The sequence below is a fragment of the Babylonia areolata genome, chromosome 32 (genome assembly GCF_041734735.1).
Source record: "Babylonia areolata isolate BAREFJ2019XMU chromosome 32, ASM4173473v1, whole genome shotgun sequence".
Lineage (NCBI taxonomy): Eukaryota > Metazoa > Mollusca > Gastropoda > Neogastropoda > Buccinidae > Babylonia > Babylonia areolata.
Window position 1 is genome coordinate 7536252 of NC_134907.1, and position 21644 is coordinate 7557895.

A 21644-nucleotide genomic window follows, 5' to 3' on the forward strand; every position below is an offset into this window, starting at 1 on the left:
TGAAGGGTGACGTTCACTGAGAGGCAATCACTTTATACGTTAAGCGTTTACTTTAGCGACAAAGTGCTGCACAAACTTTGCATGAGTGTTTGCAACTGAACCAGACCGTCTCAAGACACCCAAAACAAACATGACGTGTTTGGTACTGTTTTGCATACAGCTGTTTCCGAGCGAGCTTATCGCGCTATTGATACTACCATACGACCTCGTTTGGGGTCATTTTGGAGCCGAAGATAGCTTCGGCAAAACTCGGAAAATCTCGTGTTTGACCGCCATCTTTGAATGAGGAACGAAGGCTGAGAGAAGCATGAAAATTACCAAACACGTCTAAAGTTAACACAACAGCAGTATTGTTTCACCAGCAAGCAATCATGTAATGACGAATCAAGAGGAAGGTAAGTTCTTAGATCACCATTTATCTGTACAATGTAATTAAGGTCCAAAGGAATACCTGTTTTCCTTCGAAATTCTGATTGACTCGAAGATATCGATGACTGGAGTTTGAATGCAGATAATGTTGTGTTGACCAGTATTTCTGTTTTCATCTCTTTCCACATCCATCATTCGAAATTTAGAATTGTTCGATGATAACTTAATTTATTCATTTATTATTATAATCGATCTATTATCATTGACGAAAAGAACATAAAAATAACGAAACTGCTGAAGGGATCCAATCATTCAGTCAGATCCAACGCCGGGAAAAGTTTCGTATAAATTACAATGGTATCAGAAAAATCGAGCCAAATTGTTGTAACTGAAATTGAAAGAAACATTTTCATTTAAGTTTGCAGAAAATCTGTCATCCATCCTGTGGGTTTACGAACATTTCAGTAAACGAAATGAAAACATTGCAGCTTGTATGCAGATTCACCCATGTGTGTATTGTATGGTATACCGGCATGCATACTGGCATAGGCATGCATACTGGCATAGCCACATGTATGTACTTGTAAACTAGACTTTGCCAACGCCTACCAACTTCCTTTGGATGGGTCATTTGGTCAGGCAATCGAAAGTGCCCAATTAACTCTTAGTATTTAAAAGTCTATTGGCTGTAAGTTAGTAGCTCTTAGTATTTAAAACTAATAAAAGTCTATTGGCTGTAACTAGTGTAAGTTAGTAACTGGCCCCAAAATCCACCTTATGGACAATAGCATTTCAATACTCTGTCAAGTTGAAAATGACTTGCACAGTTTGCGCTATTTCAGTATTTGCACTAGATGTGGTGATGACAATGCGATGTTGCTGTTGAAAAAACATGGAATTTTTCTTCTGTGGAAAGAAAGGGTCTTTACTATTCAGTGAATGCTAGAGACATAAACATACTTAATTTTGTATTTAAGTTACTAGTAGTATGAAATAATGTATTAACTGTTTAGTATTTTTACCTTGTACGAGTTGTAGGTAAAACACTGCTAATCAGTGTGCCAGATATGAGATATTTCAGATGCTTGTATGATATGGTGCATGTCCCTGTGGGAAATATGAAAATGAAATTGTCACAGACAACAGGAATAAGAATTATAGTAGTTAGTACCATTGGTGTAGCATCCCAGACCATTACAGCAGTCAGTTTGTATTACTTTATTATCTTTTTTTTATCCTCCATATGTTAGATAGTGTGAGGCATCAAATTTTGCTTTAAAAATATTAAAATGAAGCACTTATTTCAGCACATTCATGGGAACTGTTGTTTGATGGACATGGTGGCAATCTCCACTCTGGGTGGAGTGCTCACTTGGTCAGATTTTGTGAATTTGAAATTATTGTCAGTAGTACAAAGCTCATTAGGTGGTGTCCTGCCTGTGCTGAATCCAAAGAGTCATTACTGAACACCATTTAATTTACTCAGCAGTAGTACAAGATGAGGGGCTTACTGGTGACCTAACATCGATAGCATCATATGGACTATCACTGGTATCAGTGTTTAGACTGGGTGGGGCTATGCAGAGTTGGGATTTGGCGGGTGGGGGTGCTGAGGATAATCGGCATGAGGGTAATGCTACTGTCGTAGCATGGATAATGGGGCAGCAAAAAAACAATTAAAAACAAAGTATGTAAGAGATGAGAATGATTTGAAAACACACACACCTAAAACTTCAGTAGTGGACAATGATATAGCAGTAAAATAAACACAGAACTTGAAATATTACAGATATATTTTTCACTGCAGTAGTAATGTGCAATACAGTCACACAATTACTGGAGAAAAACAACACCACAATTATTCAACAGTATCTTGTGTAACATCCTTAACAGGTCTTGTCATTGGTGCCTCTGGAACTACTGACGACTGAAAACGCCTCCAGCAGCAGCAGCGTGTATGGAGCGAGGGTGGCAGTGAACAGAGGATGATGACGATGGCGAGCAGTGAGCATGTGCAGGGAACGGAGGGTGAGGGGTTCAAGCTGCTGCAGGAAGAGAACCCTGACGATCGGCCGTGTGCCGCTGTCAAGGATTTCGTGGCTTCCGTCCTCAATAAGAAGGACCTCAGAGACCAGGATGTGGCTTCCAGCTTTCGTAATGTGAGTTTTTGCTGTGGTCTGGTTGATATGCATGTCTGTGTCAGTGTGTCACAACATGTGTTTCAGTAACCAGCAAGTACGTGACGCATACTCAATTATGATTTATGGTAATCTGTTAAGCATCCATAATATTATATATATATATATATATATATGATAGTCAGTCGTGTCTGACTCTGACCATCAGAACAGCAGAGGAGGCAACTGCTGTTCCGACTGTTTGGGCTAGAATTTGATTATAGTGGAGAGAGTCTTGCCCAAGTTACATCCCCACTCTCTCGGCCAAGAGGGTTTTAGGACAGTTGGCGTTGGGATGGTTCCCAAAGGCCAACTAGCTCACAAGGCTGCAGCACTAAGAGCCGGTGCAGTTTTGCCTCCTAATTTGTGAGTCATAAGGCCCAACACTCGGCCTATATCACAGATTGACATAAGTTTACATTTGGGCCAACAGCAAAGTGAGAGCTGTATTATCAATGGTTTCTCCAGTCAGTGGGAAATCATTTACAGCTTAATCTTAATATTAGTGTAACTCACAATGAAATGATGCATATTTCTTTGGTAGTTGTGAGTTCAAATGTATACATGTACCTTACATTAGTTCTGTCGTGGTATGATATGTGACTCAGTATTTTTGATTTTGACAGCATTCATTCTCAGTTATAAGTTCAGATGTGTCTGTGTGTTTGCCTACAGTTTGTATGTATGTGTTTTGCGGCATGTAAATGCATACATGTGACAGGTGCAATAGCTGAGTAGTTAAAGTGTTGGACTTTCAATTTGAGGGTCTTGGGTTCGAATCTCAGTAATGGTGCCTGGTAGGTAGAGGGTGGAGATTTTTCCAATCTCCCAGGTCAACATATGTGCAGACCAGCTAGTGCCTGAACCCCCTTTGTGTGTATATGCAAACATAGGACCAAATATTCACGTTATAAACCCTGTAATCCATATCAGTGTTCTTTGGGTTATGGAAACAAGAACACACTCAGCATGCACACATGGCTGCCTACATGGCGGGATAAAAACGGTCATACATGTAAAAGCCCACTCATGTACATATAAGTGAACATGGGAGTTGCAGCCCATGAAAGAAGAAGTAGTATACATGCACCTAAAAATCAGGTCTCCATGTATGCATGTACTTTGTGTGTGTGTTTGTATGTGTGTGTGTGTGTTTGAGAGAGAGAGAAAGAAAGAGAGAGGTGGGGAGAAGATAAGGGTGTGTCAACAGTTGAAGGATCATTCACACAGCACTTTTAGTTTTTGCTTTCACATAGTGACATACCTACCAGTCAAGACAAATACCTTGAACGCCCGACATGTATATTGTAATATATGCAGCTGATAACAAGAAGTCAGATTACATTTCACAACAAGGGAGATAGACCTTGTTGTCCTTTTTTAAGTGAAAACTTGAACTGGCTAGCATCCCCTGGTTAGCAGTGAGTGAGCTCAGTCAATTCAGTTTTTCAACTATTTTGTAAGTATTTATCGCTTGAAACTTCTTACAGTGACAATTGTCAGTGGTCAGCCCCTTCCTATCCCCTCTTTACTCTTGCAGCTACAATGTCTTTGATGGCAATAAAGCGGGAAGGTGGTGTATGCAAACAAAGGATCATTCAATGTACATTGTATGCATGTTTTGTAGAAAGTGGGAGTGATAGGCTGCCACCACAGCTCTGCATATGAAAGGATACATAAAACCACACACACAGCACAAAATGGCTTATTCCATTGGCAGTTAAATGAGTTATTTTAACAAAAAAAATATGTGTCTAACTCGTAGTCAAAAAAAATAGTACAAACATTCCTTTTGTGTCACAGATGAAGCATAAGTTGTTTGAACAGCTTCTTTACATATAATCCACCATAATGGTGACAGGTCTCAAGTACATATTACCTGTGGCAAACCTGCCTAAGGACAGAAAACTGATCAGCTTACACCAGTTTCCCCGAAGGCATGCAAAGTTCACACCAAAGAAGTCTATTACCGATCAACATTTTCGGATGAATAAGTTATGACGGAATATCAGTTCCGGATGAATAAGTTATGACGGAATATCAGTTCCTTGATGACTATCCTGTGTGTGATTCATACTACTTCAGTCCTGCTTCAGTGTGTCTCTCTTTGATGACCTCATGAGGAAATGCAAACAGCACCAGAAAGACTTTGGACAGTACAAAACATGGCTGATAACGATCAGCCTTCAGAAACAGAATTTGACTTTGTTGCAGTTTGTATGCAGTTTAGTTAAATGTTGAAGATACACCAAAGTGACTGAAGGCCTGAGTGCCCCCCCCCCCCAAAAAAAAAGTTCCTAATTAAAAAAACAAAAGAGAGAGTTCAGAGATGTTGGCTTTTCTTACAGTCTCCTTAAATAATTGACAAGACAAATAATTCCTAAGATAAGGGCATCATATTGTTAATAACCACAATGATAAGTAGCTCGTTTTTCAACTGTCACAGTTTGATTTTGATGGACTGTTGTCCTCTTCATTACATGCCAGATACAGTTGAAAAGTTTGATAACATGATATATTGGACCACCTTGTTGATAAACAAAGTAAAATTCATTGTACGTTTTGAAATTTAAACAGAAATAAGAATTATTTAAAAATCCAATTGCTTGGCTTTCTCTTCATCATTTCTTTCTTGACTTCAGGGTTTAGTTTTATTAAATTTATGAGTCTTTCTGTCGCCTTCTCTGAACTTAATGAGGAAATTACAAGAAAATATTTAAGAAAAAAAGGGTGCCTGTTTTCAGAGACTGACTGACTTTCACTTTCATTTGACAGTGTCATCATGTTAGGATGTCAATCTGGGCTAAGTTTCACTTTCATTTGGTAGTGTCATTAGGTTAGTATGTCAATCTGACCATTTCCATGTCACCAGAGGAAAGTAGAAATTAGCCTTAAAGATGGGATTGTTCAGTTATCCCCCACCCCCTTACCCCCATCTGTTTTGTTTTTAATGAGGAAATGTGTGAGGTTATTAAACTGACTTTATGTAGATGACTTAGCAGAAAAGAGATCGTCATGGTTGAGTAAGCAGTTTGAGTTTCTTTGTGCATACTAATTTTTTTACCGCCTTCATCAGCATTGCATGATTTCCCCACACGATAAGCTATGATATTTTATGATTGTTTCTGATTGGAATTCATAATAGATCATCAGGTTTGTTCCATACATACACAATGTGTTTTAATGAAAGGGCATGGACTTGTATTTGTTTCATCCAGTATGTATCTATCTTGATCGAAGAATAGAAATCTGATACGTTTCTTTTTGTGGTTCGCTGGCTGTCTGCTTCGTTTCCTTTCCATATCTCCGAGGATCAGTTTGTATGCGGTCGCCACCCTTTTGTTCATGAATGCTAAATCGGGTCATAAATGTGATACGCTGGCTGTTGATAGACAAGTGCATTTTTGTTACTTTCATTCCACTCAAACTTGCAGAAGGAGAAGGAATGAAACTGACTTGGTGGTGTGTCTGTGCAGGCAAACACCTTCAAAAGTTCTTTTTTCCCCATTCTTATTCAGTTATGAAAGATATCAACGGATGGATCAGTCAGTTGGTGGATTGACAGTTGATTTTTTTTTTTTTTTTTTTTTTTTGATGGAGAAAAATTGTGTTGAATGCTCACTTTGAGCTTGACCTGTGTTTTTCAAAGCACATAATAGGATTGGGTGCACCATGGCAGAGTGAGTTAGTCAGGGACTTGTGATCCAGTGTTCACAGTAGTCAGGGTTTGTAGCCCAGTATTGGCATGGTGGCGTTTTCTTGGGTAAGGCATGTTACTTTGATTCTCCTCTCTCCACCAAGGTGTGAATGGGCATCTGACTTAAACCTTCCATTTCTGAACCCTAGATACAGTGGATGTGAAATCACTATTCTGATGGCCATAAAAGGCAGCAGGACCTTCAAAATTTGTTTAGAGTACTGATATAATGAATGGATTCAGACGTGTTAAATTTCCTGTTTTTTGTGTCACCCTCTGATTTTTTTTTATTCTAAAATCTAAAAACAGTGACTACATGGTTGTGACCAAACAAAAACCAGACTTTGAGTTTTGTCCAAATGTCAAGACTAGATAATGCCAGTGACTTTGTGGTATGGAAAAAAAATAAAAAAACTTGGAGAAGGATAACATTAACTGGACTTCAACATGTTGTTTGACAATATTGTCAGCCGTTCTCCCATTCTCTTTGATGATGATTACTTTTTCCTCATGGCTTGGAGACAGCCTGCATGCAGTATATCACATGACAGAATTAAAGCACAGCCAGTGATCATCGATTAATGGTGAGGGGGGAGACGTGTGTTGAATCAGGCTTTGAACAAGTGTGTGAGATGGACGGATAGTTTTTTTCGCTGCTGCTGTCCGTGGATTATTTGTAATTTGTTTTCAGAAGCATGGTCCTGTCAGTTCACTTGATGACTGTGTGTTGAAAACTAAGTGAGGAGGATTTTTTTTTGTTCAGTTTCAAGGACTTCAACTGATGGAATTACCATTATATTTACAACTGGCATTTTTACCCAGCTTTGCTGGGAAGTGTGTGTTTAATGGACATTTAGTAGCATGGAGTTCTGCGTAATTTCTGTGCCATTGAGACAGTTTGCATGGATTGAGAGAGGTTTCTTCCTACAGTAACAGTGCAATGACTTTCTTCAACTGGGAGTCTTCAGGGCATTAGCACTGAGGTAATGTTGCACAATGAAATTTTATTTAAAAAAATGACTTGGGTTGGAATGGATAATTTTGCACAAAATATTTTTTATTCTTTTATTGATACTTTTACAGTTTTAGCACCTGTCTTCAGTCAGAGAACAGACCAGGTGCTTTACGAAAAGCGTTCATTTGTACAACAGACTGCCTACCTTGGTAGAGACAACTGACAGCTGCCATATGCACTCAACATTTGTTTTCTTTGTTAAAACGTAATCTTGATCAATTATTTATTGTCTTTTTTAACTGCAGCTTTTTTCTTTCTTTCTTTTTTTTTTTTTTTTTTTTTTTGATGAATTTGGGCTTTCTTCTTCATCACTTGTTGATCTTGCCTGCTTTTGCTTGAACTGATTGAAAAAAAAAAGTTTCTGTGCTGGAACATTATGTACTTGACCTGGACATCATTCTAGTTTTACCCAGATATCTTACCACTGAAACACCATCCATTTTCCTGGCTAAAACAAATCTGAATCACGCTAAATTTAGACCACAGAATATGCATTGTACCTGCACATTGATCTCAATGAAAATCTGCATAAATCTACCATTAATCACATCATCATCATCATATCATTTCTTCATGACTTGAGCACTGGTTCACATGAGGCAATGCACTGCTTCATTCAGACTGTCCTGAAAATTGATAGGACTTGGGTTGTGACGGGATTGCCTGTGGAAGTGCGATGATTTTCATCATTGTCAGTGTTCCTATACCCATTTTTTGATACAGGATGTGGGACACAGGTAATAAGAATGGTGTGTTGTGAAATATGTTTTTGTTTTGTTGTTATTGAAAGTTTGAGGTGACATCTTCACTTATGTCTGGAATGTACTGAATAGATTTGACACTTCATGCAGACACAATGGGAAACCGATGTTATGTGATTAAATAGGTTCCCTTGATTTTTTTTTTTTAATTGTTTTTTTTTTTTAAAGTGATATTTAATTTATGCTTCCAACCTTCTCCAACTGAAAGCACTTTACAGTAGTATGCCAGTCACACACACACACACACACACACACACACACACACACACACACACACACACACACACACACACACACACACACACACACAAACATACTAACATTAACACTAACACAACATATAACTTATAAGTAAAAAAAAAACAACAACAACAACTGTTAGCAGCTATCAACTGAAGAGTATTTAGCCAGCTCAATCCAAGCAGTGAGACTTGAAAAGATTCCGTAAAAGGAAACAGCTTTGAAATGAAAACTGATAAAGGAGGAAAAGATGATGATTATTTATAAATTATTTATGTATTCGAGTTCAAAATTCAAAAGGTTGCTCGGTTGTGATGCTGTGCAGTCTTTACACTTTTTGAAAGAAAATTGTAAGAAATCATCTTATTTACATGCACATTCACACACACACACACACACATATATAGTCACACAATGTTCTCCCAGTTATGCACTTTCATTGTATTGCTTATTAGACTGGCTTTATGTCATAACAGTTTTCTTCTTGCAGAATGAATGTTTCCCACTGGGAAGGAGTGTTGCCGCAAAACACCATGTCTTTGTTTTAATTGTGTGTGAGTGTTCACCAGTCAAAGTGGATTAGAAAATAGACAATACAAAATGGTTTTGCATGGACTGCTATTTTATTGCCTTTGGTTCCTTTCTGGTATCTGTTTGTTTCTTTGTTCATTCATCAGCGAAAGAGAACATACAGACATGATAACCGTTCACTTCCATCTGTCGTGTTCTGTCTGTCACAGTTGGTGGAATACAGAGATGCCCGCCGTTCCCAGGCTCATGGCCGTCACCCCACCAGGGAGGACGAAGAGGATGACAATGACCTGGGTCTGCTCTCCCCACCCTCCTCCCCCTCTTCCCCCATTGGAATGGCGGGCAGCAAAAAGGATCGCGAGGAGCGCCTTCCAAACAAGCTTCTGGACGAGCTGTATGAAGACATGGGCATGAAGTCCGGTGACCAGATGGACCTGGACTTTGTCGAGTTCCTCATGGAGCACAACGAGGGCGCCACCAGCTTCCCGACAGGGCCTGAGAGGGTGGGTGGGAGTGGGGGGGAAGGGAGTGGTGGTGGGAATGTCAGCGCGGCCTCCTCCAACATCTCCACCCCCTCCAATGGCAGCAGTGGTGGTGGTGGCAGGTTTGTTGGTGGTGGGGAATGGCATGGATTGTCGCAGGCTGGGTCTGGTGGTGTCGCTGCCGCCGCCGGTGGGATGACAGCGATGTCCAGTTCGTCCAACAGTCCAGTCCGAAAGAGGATCCACTTGTCGACATCCGAACAGACCAGCCCTGTGAAACCACCACCTGAACAGGAGCAGCAACAGCAACAGTGGCAGCAGCAGCAGCAGCAGCAGCAGCAGCAGCAACAGCACCAGAAACATAAACAACAGTATCATCATCAGCAGTTTGGTGGTTCTTCGCGGGGCACGGTGCAGTCGCCGTGCATCCCAGGACAGGAGTTCAAGTTACCTCTGACTCCCCTCACCCCTGCTCAGTTTGAAGGGGGGGCGCAAGAACCACAACCCCTCCCTGGCAAGGGCTATGATGCCGGGGTGAATGTTGGTGCTGGAATGTCTTCGTCATCAGGCAAATCACAGGTTAGGGCCAGTTGTTTTTCTCCCATACACATGCCAGTGGTAGGTGATGGGTTGGAAACCACTTTTTCTGGAAGTAGTGGTGGTGGTGTGAATGCACAGGTTCGCCCTCATTCCTATAAGAACTGTGTTTCGAGCACAGCCTACTCTTCTGCCCCTCGTGTGCCTCACTCCCTCCCCCCTAGCCAGCTGTTGTCCGTGGATCATAATGGACAAGGGATGAAAAGTGGTGGGAAGACTTCCGCTGCACATCACCACAGTCATCATCACCACCGCCGTCATCCACAGTACCATCACCCCCCACAGCCACCGGACATAGCACACGGCATGAGCTCACGCCACCACCACCACCACCATCGTCATCAACATCAGCAATCGAGCAAGGACCTGTACCACAAGCCTTGCAAGCAGCCTTCGCTGGCTGATGATGCAGGTGGCTTTGGCCAGGTGACGTGGAAGTTCCCAGGTGTGCAGAGGCAGCACCATCAGCAAGGCAGAGAGGTGGGGAAAGCACCCTACCCCTATCGCCCGCCAGGTGTGGGTGGTGGTGGGGACCCTGTTCAGAACGCGGGCTGTGTACCTGGGGTGTCTGGTGAGGACAGGAACACCAGCTGTGCTCTGTCTGTGTCCATTCCATCATCGTCAGTAAAACCCGGTGCAGAGTGTGGTGGTTTGTATGCGTCGAAGCCGCAGACTGTTCACAGTAGTGGTAGTGGAGATAGACAACCAGAAACAGTGCCTTTTATGAGAGGTTCCTCCTACCCAGGACCCTCACACACACAGACATTCACACCGGTGGACTCGCAGCATTATACACAATACTCCTGTGACCAGCTTCCGACAGACCGTCACGCTTCAGCAGGGGGAAGCTATGGCTCGGAGGGGAGAGGACAGATGACCAGCCACCCTCATGATTCGCGTACAGGGTTTGTGCCGTACTCAGCGTCCGCACATCATTCAGTGTCAGATCCTTCGGGGCCGGACAGTACAGGTGTTGTCACTCATTCAGATTACCCAGTCAGGTCTTCAGACAGCTTCACTCCAGTGTCTGGTGCTGGCAGTTCTATTTCGTCCTGCAAACTGGCTGCATCTGTAGCAAGCAGTCAGTTTGTTGAGAACAGTGACTATGGGAGTTGTGTGAACACGTCCCAGCACAGTGTAGACACCAGTGCATTTCAAGATGTGGACAGACCTGTGCAGAGCAGTCTGCACGTTAATACTCAAACTCAGCACTGCAAGACGCCTTACAAAGGGTCGCGAGGGGTCCACTGGTCGAAACACAACAGTCTGTACGTGGACACTTCACTGAATGACCAGGGCCCATCAGGTGTTAACAGTATTCCAAACACCCACCCCAATAACCTGCCGGTTAACCACATGCGTGCTGCTATGCAGCAACAGGGGATGGCGTCCAGTGATGGTAGTGGTGTGTCACACCAGCACAGCAAGCAACAAGTGCAGCATCCTCAGTTGAACAAGGCGCCAATGTCTCAGAGTTGTCAACGATACAGTGAGGGTGACGGTGAGGGACTGCAGGCAGATTACATGCCAGCCAGCATATCTCACAATGTGCACCACGGTCAGAGGAGTTCTGCGCAGGCTGACGCTCTGGATGCCTTTACCATGCAGTCTGACATGAACCTCCATGCAGCCATGAACTACAAGAGTGACATGAGCATGCCACATGATGTGAACAGTGGGGGGGACATGGACTTGAACATGAATGTAAACTCTCAAGCTCCAAACTTGAGCTGCAAGCAAGACATGAATGTGCGTGCGGGTACTAGTGACAGAATGCTCCCTCCTCCCTCCCCAGTGGGGTTCCAGCCCTCTGCAGTGTCCACACCGGTGTCAGCGGGTCGACATCAGCCCAGGCCACCCTCACAGGGTCACAGGTCATATGGCGGCATGGCGGCAAAATGTGAACAGACTGTGGATGGCCAGTATCCTCCTACCCTGAACGAAGGCTCGGGCCCTATGCCCCAGCACTATGACTCAGGGGTGGGGGGATCGTACCCTCCTCCTCCATGGGCAGGACATACACCTTCCTCCCATGCCGCCGTGGGCCCCGGTCATGGGGTGTCCTACCCTGCACGGATGACGTCTCCTGCGCCTCACTCTGGGCATGCTCCACAGCCGCCCTACGGTGATCCGGTGCAGTCGCAGCAGGTGATGTCATCGCAGATGTTGCAGCCTTCGCAATCATCGAGTTTCCATCCAGGGCAGTCCCCGTCCCCTTCCTCAGGTGGGTTAAAAAAAAGAAAGAAAAAAAAGATGTTTATTCAGAAAGCATAGTAAATTATACTTAACGTGTGCCAGGATTCACATTTTTAAAGTTTTTAAGAAATAACAAGGAAAACAAACCCAAACAAACAATTTAAAAGAAAAAAAAAAAGGCCTTTTTTATTTTTTTAAGTCCTTAACAGTGTTCAGAAAGTTTTTGATTTTGGCCTTAACAGCCTATACTACTGATAAATAAATCTGCATTGTTTTTGTCAGTGTCGAGTGATCATAAAAGCACAGCTGCAAAATGTTCAATCTGAATTCGATTTTAAAGTAGGATAATGCCATTGATGGTTTATAAGAATTAAACCATGAAAGATTCTTTGTGGCTGAACTTTTATGTTGGGTATTTTATCCGGGTTCCAGAAATATTTGTCATTGGTGTTAAAAGGTTTTTAAAAAATTCTTTAATTTTGTGATACAAAACATGCGTGAATGTGGTGTGCACAGAAACAGCAGAGCGTCTACAGCTTGTAGTTATAAAAAAAACAAACCCAACTAATATGATTTGTATGCTGAAGTCAAGCATGATAAATTGTTTATTTTGTTATAATTGAGTTTGGCGGTTGGTGAACATTAACACTTGTAGTAAAGCTGAAATAAATGTCTTCCACTCGGATACAAATGACAGTTTACTGGCTGTTAGTGTTTGTTTCTTTGAGCTGCCCGGACTATGATTATATCTGAAGGCATGACAGTAAATATGAACATGACATTTGTCAAACTATGATCACAACGTATGACAGAAAATAAAAAGTGAAGAGGTAAATTTGAACAGAGTTGAATTACAGACAGAGAAGGAATCACATAAAGTTGAATTAGAGATGGAGCGGGAATCACATTGTTAATGAAAGACTGAGATTGTAGTTGAATGGACCATCTGGACAGAAAATGTGGGAAAATAATAAGTTCATTATATAACTTGTAATGACTCAGATGAGTCATGAATACCTACACACTAGAAACAATGCATACTTAAAATGGATTTGATTTAATGTTTAATCTGTGCATGCAGAATTTCAAATATGAATATATTTATATCAAATTGAAAATCAGAATTATTGTTCTCAAGAATATTATTTTGTTTTTCAATATATTCCTAGGGAAGATGTAAAACAGTATTTTTGCTGGCAACAGGTTACCATGGAGCACCCCAGCATTCGGCGTCTTCCTACCCAGCACTGCCCCAACAACAGCCTTACCCAACCCACCAGGCGATGCACTCTCCGCATCCTTCATCGTTCCAGCCAGTGCAGCCACAGCAGATCTCCTCCTCCTCCCACCCCATGCACGCTCCGCACCCAGTGCCTTCCCACCCCCACCCGGTTCACCCACAACCCCTCCCCCCTCCCCAGAGGTTAGCCCCGCCCAGTGACTCCCCGGCCACGCCCTACTTAAACCCAGACCCCTCCTCCCTCCACCACGGTCCAGAACTGAAGAGCAGCTGTCACGTGGGCCCGGCGTCCAAAGCGTTCTCCTCAAAGCAGAAGTTCATCCAGAATCTGATCGTGGACGAGGGTAACGCAGCATACCGCTCCCACCCGCTGTTCCCCTTGCTGCGCGACCTGGTGATTGCGGGCATGAACTTTGATGACCCCCGTTTCCACTACCAGCAGTTGCTGTGCATGCTGCCGCGGGAGTTTGACAAGCTGCTGCAGAACTTCGTGCAGAGGAACCCACCTGCAGGGGACTACCAGAGCAACTTTGCCGTGGAGAGCGTTCTCATGGACAGCCTGCGCCTGGCCCATGCCAGTCTTGTGGGTGAGTGAGGGACTGGATTTCAGTAAGAACTATGGTTAACAGTATGACACATTTGGGGGGCAGGTGGGGGTGTGGATTTTTTGGTTGTTTTCATCTGAACAAATTGGAGTTTGCATTGCAGTTTTTATCATTATTGTAAGCAGTGTCTGCAGACAATTTTGATTATTATTGTGTCAGTGCTAGCAGCATGAAATATTGAATCTCCTTCATTGAACAGTATCAGCATCAGTATCAGTAGCTCAAGGAGGCGTCACTGTGTTCGGTCAAATCCATATAGGCTACACCACATCTGCCAAGCAGATGCCTGACAAGCAGCGTAACCCAACGTGCTTAGTCAGGCCTTGAGAAAAAAAAAAAGAAAGAAGAAATTAATAAATTAAAAATAAATAATTCATTGAACAATTGACCAATAGTAGAAATTCTAAAATGATAAATCATATCAAATTAATTATTGATAGCATTATCAATATTACCCATGTGACTATTCTGTTAAATTAATTTGGTATAATTTATTATTTTAAAATTTTTACTATTGGTATTTGTCTTAAGTCTGTTGCAACTTTGTCCATCATTTCTTATTCTTTGCACTAGCTGCCTGTAACGTAAACAAAGGCTAAAGAGTTATGATTAATGTCCATCATTTGTTATTGGACTAACATATTGAAGGGGTTGTAAGGAGAAATTATGTATAATTCACACTGATGGGTGATATTGATAACAGTGATTCATTGCATGAATAAACAGTATTTTGTATGACCCATGCATTGTTGATATCTGCCTTTTAAAGAAAAAAAAATCCAGTCAAGTGTAGCTGCATGAGTATAAAATACTGTATTACTAATTTGCTTAGTACATAAATTAAGTGCATGGTGAAAGAGAGAGAGAGAGAGAGAAGAAAGGGTGAGAGGAGTTTGAGTGACTGAATGTAGTGTGCACATATACACTTGTATCTGGCAGATGCCAGTCTTGTGGGTGAGTGGGGGCTGGTTGGATTTCTGTACGATGTTGGAAGGCCATGATTTCCTCACACACACACACACACACACACACACACACACACACACACACACACACACACACACACACACACAGATAGACAGACAGACCGACAGACAGACTGAGACAGACAGACCCCCCTCCCCCCCCACACCTCCCTCCCCAACACACACACACCAACCACATTCCAACCCCCACCCCACTCCCCACTCTCACACTCACACCTTCATTATCATCATCATCATATTATTATTATCATCAGTTTGTTCTTGCTTTCTGTATAGAGAAGATTGGTTCTAGGAAAGAAGAGCATAGGAAGGAAGGACACACGCAACACACACACACACACACACACACACACACACACACACACACAAATCGTGATCATCATCATCATCATCTGACATCATCATCATCAGTTTTTTTATGTTCCGTGTTCAGAGAAAATCGGAGCCAGGCAAGAAGAAGACCACAGGAAGGCCATGATGACCTCGTCCATGCAGACTATGGACGATTTCTGCGACAGATTTGATCAGACACCTCTGGTGGGCATGGTGAGACTAAAAGTCACTGGAAATATACATTAATTATATACATCGTTGTCTTTGTTGAGAAATATGGTGATGAAATTGTGGTATTGATAATCAGTCACATCACTAGTACCAGATGCCAAAAGTGTGTGTGTGTCCATGTACATGTGCTTGAACATGTCAGCATGCATGTGCAAGGATATGCCAGCATGTGAGCGCAAGTTTGCGTCGGTATGAATGCATTGCATGTGTGTGTTTCAGTATGCGTGCACAAGTGTGTGTCAGTAAGAGTGCATGCATGTGTGTTTGCAGGATGGGAGGGGTTTCTTCACTTGTTTGAAACAAGTCTGTGCTATAATGTCATCAGCTTCTTTCCCTAAGGGTAATGTGTGCAGGAGTCGCCTGTTCATTATTCAGGTCTCTCATCATGCTTTTATCGAAGGATATGAAATGTATAGCGTATATTGCTCATTGTTCATTCCTGGATTATATTGTTGAAATGTGTGTGTGAACATGCACATTTATGACAGTCATAACTTACACAAGCTGCAGAGTTCTACTTGTGATTTCTCTGCCTGGGTGGAGTAGTATTTTGCACGGGGCTGGAATCAGAGAGCTCCAGTGGGTCACGGTAAGTATGTTAGATTAATCACAATCTAAGGGGAAAACTTTTCTTATTTTTTAAAATTTCTAAAAAAAAAAAAAAAAAAAAAAAAATCTTGTCTGTTATTATTGTAGGGACCAGGAGGTGGGATGATGAATGGGCACCCCCCTGCAATGACCCCTCAGGGTCAGCGAGGAGAGATGATGATGCAGCCTCCGCTTCACATCATGACCCCTGTGGGAGGTCATGCCAAGTTCATGGTCGCTTTGGTATGTACAAATGTAGAAAAACCCCTTAACTCAGATGAGTTGTCATAGTTATGAATGAAACAGTAATAAATGTGTATATGTGGAAATAAATATTTTAGCCTTGATTCAACTCGTGTGGACTGAAGGAGATGTGTTGAGTTTGGTCTGTGACCGAAGATAGGCGCTATATAAGTATCAGTAATACAGTTTAATTGATTTTTGACTGTGTGTGGCTGTGTTGCAGAACGAAGGGGAGATAATGGGTCCCGTGATGCTGCAGACGCTGAACGAGGCTGGGACCGCTTACATTGGTACTCAGAAACCAGAGTCCAAAAAACACCCCAGTCTTCCCAAAGAGGTAAGTTAATCTTACTAGTAGTGTTGTGTATTATAATTGTTATTATTATCATATTATCATCATCATCATTATGATTATTATTATTATTATTGTTGTTGTTTTGTTTAAATGCCAAGCATTATGGTGGGGATTATGCTAGTGATCTTGGATTTGGTGGGCATTCAATTTTGTTTACAAGAGAAAAAAAATCCAGTATTATCCAGAACAAGTTACTCATACTAAAACTGGTTTATGTCACTGTTTTTTTCGAGAATGAACGATATCATCACCTGATTTACTCTGATGGAAAACTGATTTAGAAATTCATCTGATTCGAAATCTAAAAAATATTGTTTTATTCAGTTGACATCATTCAGAACATCTGTTTGATTGAAATTGTTCTTTCTGTAAAGTAAACATGATTTTATTGACAATTGAACTTTTTTTCTTTTTTCTTTTTTTTTTTAAGTGTGTTTTCATAAAGAGGTGATATCCATGCTATCGCTTTAGCAGTCAATTAAGTCAGCTTTTATAGCTATTTGAATTGATTTCAAAAGCATGCAGACTGAAGATGGCTATAGCAAGGGAAATAACTTACTGGGTACTCAGCACCCTTTTTTTTTTTTTTTTTTTTTTTTTTTTTTTTTGTAATGACATTGGTTGTTGTTGCTTCATCTCATTTTTTTTTTTTATTGTGATGAAGTATCTGTTATCTGTTTATTTTTAATTTTTATTGGGATGAAATTTCTGTTGTTTTAGATTTATCGTGATTTGATACCTCCCCCCTTTTTAAAATTTTTTTATTGTGATGACATTGGTTGTTGGTTTTTTTATTGTGCTGAAATATCTTCTTTTTTTTTGTCTATTTTTTGTGTGATGATATATGTGTTTCTGGATTCTGTCTTCCAAAGAGTTCCCTATCAGTTTCTCAAGGAGTTGTCACAAATCCATATACCCTACACCATGTATCCCAGGCAGATGCCTAACCAGCAGCATAACCCAATCCGCTTGTTAGGCCTTGAGTGCATGCATACATGGCGAGACTGGATTCGAACCCAGACCCGCACAGACACTGTATTGACAGATCAGCATGTTAATAATTCTGTTACCTTACTGTCTTCCGAGGTTTTTCTGACGGTGAAGTGTTGTGTGTCAGGCGGTGTCACGCATGATGGAGTGGCTCAAGTCGCACAAGGACAACCCCTACCCCAACGACGAGGAGAAGGCTGCGCTGATCAAACACACGGCCTCACCATCAATCAGATCAACTACTGGTTTACGAACGCCAGACGACGCATCCTGCCCAAGTGGTCGCGAGCCAGCGAAAATTCCTCTTGACACACCAATGATGAGAATGATAGCAATGTAATTAATTGGTAATTCCTCTTGACAGACCAATGATGAGAACGATCGCAGTATAATTAAGTGATACTTCCTCTTGACACACCAATGATGAGAATGATAGCAGTAGAATTAAGTCATACTTCCTCTTGACACACCAATGAAGAGAATGATAGCAGTAGAATTAAGTCATACTTCCTCTTGACACACCAACGAAGAGAATGATAGCAGTAGAATTAAGTCATACTTCCTCTTGACACACCAACGATGAGAACGATAGCAATATAATTAAGTGATACTTCCTCTTGGCATGCTACTTCAGCTAAAGATGAGAATGATAACTGGCAAACTGTTGACAGTAGCTTCTTTCAGCTGTTATTCCAAGAGGGTGCAAATGCTGCCAAATGAATTGAAAAAAAAAATGGCAGAAATGAAAAGTATAAATTATTAAACAATCACCAACTGCACGACAACCACATTGTGTCTGTAGCTGGAAGAAAAGAACATAAAAACCTATGAAGTTTTAAAGAAAAAATCAAAACATTCAAAGAAAACAATGACAGTGAAGTAGACAACCTCAGAGGTTGGTGTTCATGTGGAGCATACCTAATCAGTTGGCAGTGTAGTTTTTCCTCATCCTCTTAATTTGAACAGCAATCATTCTATCACACTAGTATATGATAATAATCAATCACGTATGTTGATATTCGTTAAGTTCACTTGTGACCACAGTCATTGATTTGATAGGTTGACTGTTTCAGCAATAAACAACAAGTGATCTGATGATATCAACACTTTCTGATGAAATTATATCATTTGAATTATGCTTGTATTGATGAGAGTGATAGTAACATAATGAATGATAATTTCTCCCGACACATTTTTTTGTCTAGAAATGGGAATGATAGTTATGCAATACATAATTCAAATGGCATGTATACTCCTGGCTGTTCCTCTGGTTCCAGATCATAATGACTATGATAGAAAAGACCAAGTGTTTTGTTTTGTTTGTTTACGCACAAGATTTAGTGCTGTATAAATACAGTTGTTATTATTTATTATTAGGCTGTTCCTTTTGTTCCAGATGAGAGTTACCTTTGTTGATAATGAAACCTGAATTTAGGAAATTTTTAATGACCATGATGGTGTTGATATAATTTATGTAGTTTGCATAAGTGGTATTTTTTCTTAACTCACTCTGGACGATTAGTTCTCTCCCTTGCTTTTCCCTACAGACGACCCATTTGTTAGAGTTAGGAAAAAAATTACAAAAAATACAAAACATAAAGTAACTGAATGAAACTCACTGTACTTGACCCACTGACCCATCTCCTCACGTCTTGTGAACGCCCACCCCCCTCCCTCTTTACTGCTCTCAGAAGCTGAGTCACTATCAGTAACTTCTTGCTGGTAGCTTTCTTCACTGCAGATACTTCATTCAACGTCTTCATCATCCTCGTCGATGTTGAAACCTTCACTTTGAAGCATTTCAATCACTTCAGCAGCGGTAAAAGCCGCTGTCGTGGTCTAGTTTGCTCCAAAAATTTCCACGTGTATGGCCTGCAACGCAATTTTCGATACGTATGCAGATTAGCTTGTTGTGTGGGGTCCTGAACTTACTGGCTTGCTGTGGAGTGTGTTGTTACGAAATCTCATGAAGAAACTTTCCATTCGACCCTTGACACGTTCGCAATGCCCGGTGTAGCTGCGATTGTTATGCTACCCCATGAGGAAAATGTGGATAAATTTTAAATTGTCGAAACTGTTATAGCGTTCCGTCGTCCAGAGTGAGTTAACCTCCTTGTATATGACAATAAGAAAATAACATGCACAACAAAATTTGTATAGCATGCATGAAGAGACTTAGGTTATTGATCCCACCCACACCCACACTGAGGACGTCAAATATGAATAAATATGTTTGTAAAGAAGGAATCAGAGCTGTTAAATGTGCCTACTCCATATCAGAGAAAATCATGTAAACAGGACTGTTGATTAAAAAAAAATTAAGACCCTTTCTGCACTTACATAAGTGATAGAAATAAGAAACTTTGAGACCCTTTCTGCACTTTCATATGTGATAGAAATAAGAAGCTTTTAGACCCTTTCTGCACTTTCATATGTGATAGAAATGAAACCCATTCTCCATATGTGATAGAAACAAAAAACTTTAAGACCCTTTCTCCTCTTTGATAGGTTTCCACATTTTCAAAAAACTAAAAGAAAAAATACTTTTAGATTCAAGTTGTGTGTGTGTGTGCGTGTGCATGTGTCTATGAGAGGTTTGGAGAAACAAGCTGAATTTTCCAGCTTTTTCTCCGTGTCCATTCTGTTGGAGTAAGCATTTCACAAATTAAAGCCATTGTCAGACATTTTTAAAACCCAAAATGTAATTCATCCAAACAGTCTACAGTTGCATTCTTATCCTTGAACATTCACCCCATACAACACAATTGACAAGGTCCAGGCAGATTCTAACAGTTGAACTTTGTTTGGTTTTCTGACTAGATGTAAAAGCAGTGGAGGATGTGTTTACCACTGACAGTGAAACATGTCTTTCAGGGCTTGGTCTTGAAACAGATTTTTCGTGCCTAACCCTTTGGATGACATGCATCCAGTACTAATGCTGAGCTAAGTGCCAAATAAGGTCCAATTAATGGCAAACAGGACATAAAAAACATTGTAGAAGTGGTCAATAAAAAGTCCCTCCAAAACATCCAATGCTTTTACATGCAAATCAAAACTTGCATGCATACGTACAGTTAGGAACACATTCCAAACCATTCAACAGTTAAATTTGTCAAGTAAATAATTCTTAGATTAAAATGAAGAACTTTTCTTGAAGGAAGCAGCACGGGCACACACATACACACATGCACACATGTGCGACCACCACCACCCTCCACACACACACACACGCACAATGCATACACACGTAAGACACATACATCCACAAACACTACAACAAATTAGCATCAGTACCATCTTAGACTGAGGTACATAAAATATCACCTGCACTAAAACAGGTTGATATGACATTTTGTTGGCATGGTATATCATTTGGCAAAATAGTTGTAAATGGACACCCACACAATACCACACTTTTTCTGAAAACAGATCATGTTGATGTGAAGATGTTAGGGATTTACACCTGAAGGCTTGAGAGAGCCCTTAAACCTTTCCAGTTTACATTTATAGCTCTTTACAGGCACTGACTGTTTTTGTATATCACACGCTCTGTCTATGTGTATTCTGCATTGTTTGTTTTTAGTGGCAGAAAGATGGAGGTTTAGTCACTGTTCAGTTTTATATTTATTTATGTATATCACAGGATCACACAAGTTCTGAGTGCAGTGTTGCATTTTAAAAACATTTTTTACAGTTTGTGGCTCACTAATGCCTCTCTTGAAATAGCCCCTCTCCATCAACCCCCATTCCCACATTCCTGTCCTGAACACACTCATTTTTATCCATGTATGTTATTACTGTAATTGCATTTTAGCTTACATCACATCTTAAAGTAAGAATTAAGATATTAAAAAAAATCTTTGGAGAGTGTATCGGTTAGAAACGCTCAAAAAGATTTATGCTGTTTAAAAAAAAACAACAGAAGTTAAACATGAATTGATACTGATCTCTTCCAGTAAAAGTTTCAGTTTATGTGACTTTATTTATTATATATAATTTTTTAAAGTT

The 21644-nt window shown here is 40.9% G+C and overlaps 1 protein-coding gene across 1 annotated transcript; it reads left to right on the forward strand.

Moving 5' to 3' along the window:
• Nucleotides 1-286: 286 nt before the first annotated feature.
• Nucleotides 287-20155, forward strand: LOC143276691 (uncharacterized). The gene is given in 9 exon segments (XM_076581328.1): nt 287-395; nt 2263-2528; nt 9000-12093; nt 13269-13892; nt 15330-15442; nt 16157-16291; nt 16515-16628; nt 17764-17848; nt 17851-20155. Coding segments are annotated over 8 exon segments (4434 nt in total). The 5' UTR covers nt 287-395; nt 2263-2354; the 3' UTR covers nt 17946-20155.
• The last annotated feature ends 1489 nt before the right edge of the window (nt 20156-21644 follow it).